Here is a 9143-nt window from a genome sequence, read left to right as displayed (position 1 = left end):
GTGACCATGGGACCTGGACCCGAAACATCGGCTTGTTTCAAAATGTAAATAACATTTTCTTATATGTACTGTAACGTTAATGTAAGAATGTTAATCACTTTAAACTTATCTTATATAATGTCCCTAACGAAAAAATATTAGGAATTGTTGAGGTAAACAAGCTATCTAACCGCGTTAATTGTTATTATAGTTCTAAAGTAACCTTATTCGGCAAATCGTGTTAAATAGGAATGAGATAAACGCCACTGTTTGGTTTTTGATAATAATTTTTACACTGCATACAGCCGATAGTTAATTAAACCTGCACATGGTCATGTTGACAGAGATACCGCGTTTTGTAGAATATCAGTTCACTGGGTGTCGAGTGTAGCAGCGCGTCATTCCGCTGTCTCGAACCGCGTCGGCACGCCGTTTCTAACGCTGCGTCTAAAAAACTTTCATTCGCGTAATTGCGTTACGTTCTCAGTTCTTACGACTTAATAAATACACTTTAGATAAAAATAGTGCTTAAAATAAGTTACTCATTAGTGAGTATTCATATTACAATTGTATTTCTAAATTAGTGATATAGATAAAAAGTATAAACTTTAGGCTATTTAAAGTGTTAAGTGTAGTTACTAAAAAAAGTTATTTATACGTAAAATATGTAATATACAAAAGCAACAATAAGTTATAAAGTCGAACTATTACAATAAATTGTATTGCAATCAGAAATGTGATAAATAGCTGTTTGCTCAGTAAATCAAAGCGTTCATGTGATTCTGAGAACATGCGAAAATAAGATGTCATTGTTGAAGTGTTTCGTGAGCACAAACATGTCATTCAAAGTGGAGTGATACATATGAAAATAGCAAAGTTTACTTAAATTATTGTTAAGTGTAGCGGCAAGGTTGAAAAATCAGTAAGTGCGCAATGTCAACTTTGGGAGCGGGAACAAGCACGCTAATCGTTTTGCAAACATGCTGTAAGGCAATGCTACTGAGCCAGTGTGTGCCCATTGTGTTAGCACAGTGAGCTGGAAGGCCTTTGGTATAGGAACAAAGGAGAGTTGTCGCTAACCGTCAACAATACTCTTCAAACATGGCGTCTACAACTTTCCTCACGATGGGTTCCAGGTACGTACTTATTAATAATAATTATAATCTGCTAGATAGTCAGATCAACCACTTGTTTTCAAACTCTACTTTCCCCGGGGAATCCGAATCAGAACGAATTTAGAAAATAAATTGTATAATGTAGTAGCAATTGAGCTCCTTGTTAAATAGTTCGTCCAGGGAAATATTGCCATATTACCTATTCTATCGTCAAGTAGTAATATGAGCATTACTGCTTTTGGGTTTTGAATGGCTGGTTAATTTACAGGCACATGGGACTAGTCAACTAATGTTTCAAGTGATGGGCGCAACGGAAGTGCCCCTAAGATCTTTGCGATTTAAAGGTCTAAATGACACTGCAAGTGCTACGGACAGGCGTGTTGCTTAACACCAAGCGCACATCTTGTTCGTCCCGTTACATGGTATCATAAAAAAAGTTTAATCAATAAATCTTAGCGATACTCGAAGTCCAAACTTCCTCATCAAGGGTCCATGGTCCTAATCTAGCGGCTGTGCTACTAAGATTTTCGAATGTTTTACAATATTTTACCCTAGTATTTTAGCAATTCACTAAAAACTAATTTTATATTCACAAAAGTTGCTTAATTTGTTTAATAATCTCATAAGTTAACATAACGTATTCGACAAATGATGGAAAATTAGACTATACGTCGATCATTATTAAGAAATCTGACCTCGAAGAAACGCGATTATAATTTTGACATGTCTTAGACTTTCGAAAGCTATAGTTATTTAATCTGCATCTGATACATTAAAAAATATTAAAAAGTGTAAGACAAATAGTTTTTAGGGACAGTAGAGCTCCTTGTGAAAGAGTTCGTCCAGGGAAATAGAACCTTACCTATTTTTGCCGCAAAATAGTTATGTGAGCATTACTGCGTTTTGGTTTTGAAGGATAAGAGTGCTGGTGAAATTACAGGCTCATGGGATTTGTCAACTTATGTGTCAGGGTAACGGGCGAAGCGGCATAGCCCCTCAGTTCTTTGTTATGTAAAGCTCAGAGGGGCACTGCAACTTTTAGGCTGATTTCACAGTTGTACTGTTTGTACAGTCTGTCCACCTGCGTAGAATCCGCAGTGCTTTGAATCGAGTATAATTTAGGTGCGGATATTAACGGAAGACAGCCGCCTACAATGAATGCATGGGTGGTTTGTGCGGCACGCAGAGCGTGTTCCGTGCGGATCGATCCGCTTCACTGTAAAACGATGTTCTAACGCCGCACGTGTTACTTCACTCCGGTGTGCCATAAATTCGCAGTGCTCTGAAACCAACCTTACCACCAGATGCACGACTTGTTTGTCAAAAAAATTTTGCATTTTCGATATTAACACTTATATTTATTTAATTATAAAGTCCTTTTACTTTGCGTACCTAAAATATCAATGACAAATTCTTATGAGAGTAATAAATAACATTAGAAACACGATTCCATTTTTTAAGACAACACTATTTATGGTATGCATTAGCGAAGATACGCAAAACGTCTTTATAATCGTCAAGGTGGGTCATCCGTTCCGATAGCTAAACAACTTAAAGGAATGGTTCCTTTTGTGACGAAAATATTATACAAGTAATCGTTTCTTGAAACGATTGAAAAACTTAACAATATCAAGTCTGCTAACTTGACTGGCTGAATGATTTTAAGCAGGAGATATTTTTCGAGAAAAAAAAATTGGTTTTGCGACATGTCTTCAACTTCATACTACACTTTTCAATTTGCGTAAAGTTCTTGTGAAAAAGAAATTGTTTGTGAAATTCTATGTATGTACTAAGGGTACACTGTAATTTAATTAAGAATTAGACTTCATTAACTTTTCCATCTCAACTAGCGAATTTCTAGCTGGGTCTATTCGGATTAAATCCGAATTTTATTTGTAGCGCTTTGTAATGACATTGCGTAATCGCAAATATTGGTTTTGGAAGTGCAAATTTGTCCTAGCAAAATACGTAGAAAGATAAAGTGTGGCTGTTTTATTATCGAATATAAAGATCAGTGGATATAACGCCCATACTGTACCAGCTTAAAACAGAGAACCTACCAAAATTGTCACGTTTTGCCTCGTATTACTGGGACATTGGCGACCGCAAAAATAAGTCGTAAAGCCATATAAAAAGCTTAGAATAATAACGCATAGAACGATAGTTTCATATCAAACGAACTGTCACAAGTGAGGCAAAAATCAAATTCATGTAGGCTAGTTTTAGTAGTAGGTTAATTTTCGGTTTTAGTGAATATTTATATAAAAATACAAGTTGAAACGCGTTACTTCCTTGTGGAATGTGATGTTAGTATCTATTTTATGTGTGTCTGACGTATTTTTACACTCATTTACCGCACATTTCGTCATTTTTAGCTAAAATTCTTGATCTGTTCGCGGTGCAAGTTGACCTTGAGCACTGAAGGCCCGCCCGCTCGTGTAGGCCCTTTTGGCGCTCTTCAATTTGCCTCACTTAGCGTGTGTGAACTAGGTTTCTATGCGTTATTATTCTAAGATAAAAAGTTGCTGATATGTCTTACAAATATAAAAGGATAAAACAAGCAAATAAGAATTATCCCTCATTCGCCTTTTACTGTATCTTCATGGGAATATACAGGAAATATAGTGAACATTCCGGTTCATAGCAATTTGGTGTGACGAATAACAAATCTGCATTAATTGGAAGGTAGACAAAGGACGTGCAATGCGGGTATTATCATCAGGAATCAAGTACGAACAAAATTTTTAACTTTTAAGAGAAAACAGTTCATATTTTTGAAACTATTTTTTCGGATCTAAATCCGAAATTTGTTTTTTTATGATATCAAGTGACGGGACGAACAAGTTGTGCGCCTGGTAGTAAGTGAAACTCTGAGCTTTAAATCGCAAAGATTTGAGTGACTCGGCCACAGCACCCGTCACCCTGAGACATAAATTGACAAGTCCCATGTGCCTGTAGTTTCACCAGCACCCTTACCTTTCAAAACCGGAGCACACTAATATTCACATTACCACTTGGCAGCAGAACATTCCTGACAGGCTACGTAAGTTGGCAGTACATAATATGGACGAATTCTTTCACAAGGTGATCTACTGCTACTACAATGTTTTTGCAAAGCAACGTTGTTTCAAGCCCTTTACAGAACACGGAAATGTTTATTTGATTTAGAAAACAAATAGATGCAATTGAGATCCGAAAAAATAGTTTCATTCAGATAGAGATATGACAACATCTGGCATATAACACCTATAGAGGATGGAAAAAAATAACATAGTCTAAGCGTCAATAGTTGTCGTCAACTGTTTCACTTCAAATCGACCTTAAAGAATCGAGTTTACTTGAGCTTTGCTATAATGGACGAAAATTGCAAAATAACATATTTAATATTTAATTACCGATGAAATTTGATTTTGTTTGTTTTGTAATTAGATGTTTTGCTGCTTTTTCCCAAACCACCGAATGGAACAGCACGCCATTGTTAAAGATATTATCTTTATTACAATAAATACAGAATATTTTTTTACAGACTTCAAAAAAGGAGGAGGTTCTCAATTCGATTGTTCTTTTTTTTTGTATGTGTTCCGCGATAACTCCGATATTTGTGAACCGATTTTCATGATTCTTTTTTGTTGGAAAGGGGGTACTTCCATAGTGGTCCCATTTCATTTTGAAGAAAATCATCCACTTTTAAGGTGGCTGTTCACGCATGAAGATTGATTTTTATAAATAGCGCCTGAGTTTAATTTAGGAGCAATTATTTTAATGGCTGATTTTGCTATTTCTCTAATTCAAGGCGTTTTTCTCTCAATATACTTTCAGTAGTGAGAACCGAACGAACTAGGGGATATTTCAATAAAACTTAGCAAATAACGTATATTTAAATAATTCCACGTACTTTTGAGGTCGGTTTTTTTGGTACTCTGTACTGAGATTATGGAATATACGGAGATGTACTCACTGGTCAGTTGTTGGCCTGTCTTTATTTAAATGCAAACGAGAGTTATCACTGATGAGTTTCCATGAATGTATGGCCCTTATTTCGTCTCTATTCCTGGTTATATACTCGATGTTTGACAACCATCAGGGTTCTGAAAGGGATGGTTGCGGTCAGAGAGCTCTACGAGCGTTAATTGCATGCTTAGGTTGGTAGTCGATAAAGCTCAGTGATACCAACGTAAGATTTTATTTTATAGTTTATGATATTTTGAAAAGTTAATCGGTTGGAATTTTACATGTAAGTAATATAAAAACATTTTTATCATTTGTTTTAATAATTAAAATGTGTTTTAAAAAGACTACCCAATTCACAAGTTTAAAAAATCTAGGCTTTCATCTACGAGTCCAATCAAAATATTTGACATTAAGTCAAAGTCGAATTTATTCATTCAAAAACCAAATTAATTACGCATGTCATGTGAAGACACAAATATAAGGAAGCAACAGGCTTCGTTCCATAAAAATTAATAATGTTATTCGCCAGACTTAGCCATTTTTATCAAATTATTACAAGTAAAAAGGACCGCTCTGAATCTTAGCTAGTTCAATGGTTTTCATAACACTGGCAGCATTACCGCGCTGAATGGCCAACGAAATTTGTTGCACCAAGTAAGGGCCAGAGTGTGGATCACTGCCTCATGTTTCAATTTTGCCGCATACTCTGCAGCCGACCCGGCAGTCCTGACGATGTGACTCAGGTGGGACGGTGCAAACGTACTAACACATATATAGCGTCCCACAAAAGGCACTGACCCTTCTGCCATGGAACCAGTATAAGGCACGACAAGGCAAGACATTAAGTTGGTATTAGTTGTGACTCCATGGGTATTTATGCTTTTTATGAGTTACTGTTGAAGCCAGTTTGCAACTCCATGAGGAGCCAAGGACTATGAACGTGTTTAAACACTGTGTATTAACAAATCCATAAAAAACAAACTATTTTTTATTCTGGCTACATGGACAGTGGAGATTAGTATAAGCTGTGATTGATTGAAGAATAATAGTAATAAAAGCAGGTCCTATTTCTCTGAAATTACACTAAACACCCTTTGTTTCTTAAGTGCCCACAATAAAAATGAAATAAATATTTTTTTAACTTTCATGAATAATTTTGATTTTATAATTTGAGTACCTAGCCTAAATACCTAGCCTATAAGTACGGAAACCTTTGAAATAGTCTTGAAATTCTCGTTTTCCGGGATTTTTTGAGACTGATCGATTCCGATTTTTTCCCGGGACGCGGAAATACAGCGGGACTGAAAGCCCTTACTGCCATCACTTTACCTATTTCTGCAGCTGTAACATGAGTATTATTTCGTTCCGATTTTGAAAGGTAATGATGCTGGTGAAACTATAGGCACATGGAACTTGTCAACTTGTTCCCGAATAAGTACCTTGAGCCTTTTCAAGGTATAACGAGAGTGAGTAGACATTATTTAGGAGTGCGTGCTGGCCCTTCGCCCAGGAATGGGGAAAGGCTTATAAAACATTAAAGCAAATGGAATACTTAAAAAGGTTCCAATTCAATTCCAAGAAGTTACTTTCCAATAGTTTACTCGAAATTGTTTCTTTTTTTCATGGCACACAACATATTTTTTATTATTTACCACCATTTGTTGTTTCGTCTCGCTTTCCAAGAGTAAAGCGTTTTCTATTTTATCTTATTTCCATCTTATAAATTTGTTGTTGTCTTTTGAATTTTTTTCCGAAAGGAAAATGTGAAGGTTTCGATTTTGGTGAATTAATTTATGTGCAGATATCCTTGTTATTTATTGACGTCAATTTTCTATGACGTCAGCTGTCATGATTTCTTGTTATGGCGCTTTAATTTTCCGAACCCCCAGATGCCAGTTTCTCAAAACATATCGTGTAAACCATGTGTAAACTCATTGAATATTGTTAATAAACAGGATGTCCTATGAAATGTTTTTCATTTATGCTATTTATGTGTTTACGTTGTTCATGAAATTTAAATTCTTCAACCAGTAATTTTTTTTTTTATAATACTAAAGTGACGGGATGAACAAGTCACCATTCACGTCACCAGGTACATAGTAATTGATTGATTTTGTAATCGATTTGAGTGACACTGTCACTGCGCCCGTCACCCTGTGATATAAGGTGACAAGTCTGTGGGCAAGAAAAAGTGCCTGTTTTTTGCCAGCACCTCTTTGTTAGATGTAATGAAACCTCATTTAAGAATACATACGTGTATGTAAAGTTAGGTAAAAAAAAGAGAAATACTACGACTTCTGTCAGATTCAAAATGAGGAATCAAAAATAAAATGTCCGTATAAAATATTTAATAAAATTACTTTTCGGACGTGAGTGTTTTCTTTCACTCTTACCCTTCAAAACCGGAACAGACATTACTGCTTCGAGGCAGAAATATGTAGGATGGCAATACTTCCTCGGAGGAACTCTTTCACAAGGAGCTCTATTGCTACTTAAACTAAATACTTAAAAAATTATGCACTAAATGTTAATATAATATTAACTCTAAAACAAGGAATGCTGCCATGAGCTTATGAGATTGAGTGCCACTGTGACTCAATCTCATAAGTTTTACATAGTATTGAATACGAGTAGACGTAGCCATTCCTGATATTTATTTATTTAAACAGTTTATTATGCCACAAAGTAAATTACAAAATTTCAAAAACAATTTCAATATTTGTGTACAGAGGCGAGCTTATCCCGTAAAGAGACTTTTTCCAACTAACCTTCGAAAATCTGACAGGAAAGTTTTTGGGTGGCGCTAAAAATTGATAAATAAAGAAATGGAATACTATACTCAATAAATACACATATATGTTTATTATATCAAATGTACATACGAATACATACATAACCTAAGCACACGTAGCTAGTTGAGAAAAACAATTGTAAAAATAATCTCAACGAACTAATTTACCAGCATGGTCTTATTATCTACTCGATTAAGTAAAATCAAGAACAAAAATATAAATTAATTGAGGTCTTTATTGTGCAAAAATTAATTATTTTTTAGTTATTTAAATTTCATTGCACAAAAGATAGTACAATTAGCGGACTTAATGCCGTTGGGCATTCTCTAACAGTCAACCGAAGAGCAGACTTTTGAATAAATAGCAGGGGCGCATAACATAACAAATAAAAACAGATAGAATCAAAGTTTTTAAATAATTATGATACATTGTTTGCACACAATATATATAATATAATATATGTGATATATTGTGTATGAAATTACGGACTGATATTAAGTTTATAAATGATTAAAACACATTGTATACCACTATGTCCAGGACTAATGGAAGAAAACGAACTTGTCTAATTATGAACCATGTATTATGTATACTTTGGTTCTAGTGAATGACGCTTTCAAAACTGAGTTTAAAGGGACCTGTTTTGTTATTTAATTTTTTTTAAAAGGTCATCAATCGCGAACTAAGATGGCGTCTATTGTATCACTTCAACAAACCTTAAAAAGGTTTAGTTTTACTTACAACTACCAAAATCGATAATTGCTTTGAAGCACAACATAACTGTTTCTGCTGTATGTAATTCATAAAACCAGCAAGATTAAATACTGAGGGGGAATCATTAATCAGCATTTATAATTATTGTAATTAGTTGTCTATTCTTTCGCTTCGACAAACCTTAAAAAGACACATTTATCACAGTATCTTGAGACTATACAAAAATAAATCCTGGTATTTATATAAGTAGTACCTTTATTTCTGCCATCTGAAAGGTCATAAAACATCGAGGCGAGGGGTAGCTCTTTTTTGTATTTGTTTATATTACAATATTTATGTTACAGCAGTCTGGTTTTATCTCATATTAATTCGCCCTGTATAAAATGACGGTTATCTGAAGTAAAAGAAAAATGTAACATACATTATTATTAACAGAAAAAAATCTAAGGAGTGGGATGTTGACGATCAGACAAAATGCTACCGCTTGCAAAGAGTTTATTGGACTTAATATTATTGTAAAAAAATTGTGACCGCACGTTAGTGATGCAACGAAAGTGTTGTAATGGTAACAGAAACGTAAACAAATGTTAAA

At 34.7% G+C, this 9143-nt stretch overlaps 1 protein-coding gene across 1 annotated transcript in view; it reads left to right on the top strand.

Moving 5' to 3' along the window:
• Window positions 1-985: 985 nt before the first annotated feature.
• LOC113236628 (RYamide receptor-like) overlaps window positions 986-9143 on the top strand; it is a 133953-nt gene continuing 125795 nt past the window's right edge. The window contains exon 1 of the mRNA XM_026472788.1: window positions 986-1115. Coding sequence (XP_026328573.1) covers window positions 1081-1115 — 35 coding nt within the window. The 5' untranslated portion in view covers window positions 986-1080. The remainder of the gene's footprint in view (window positions 1116-9143) is intronic.

This window comes from Hyposmocoma kahamanoa, unplaced genomic scaffold, assembly GCF_003589595.1.
Source record: "Hyposmocoma kahamanoa isolate Upper Pololo Valley unplaced genomic scaffold, ASM358959v1 92, whole genome shotgun sequence".
Classification (NCBI taxonomy): domain Eukaryota; kingdom Metazoa; phylum Arthropoda; class Insecta; order Lepidoptera; family Cosmopterigidae; genus Hyposmocoma; species Hyposmocoma kahamanoa.
The sequence above is the reverse complement of the archived record's forward strand: the minus strand, read 5'-3'. Positions and strand labels throughout refer to the sequence as shown.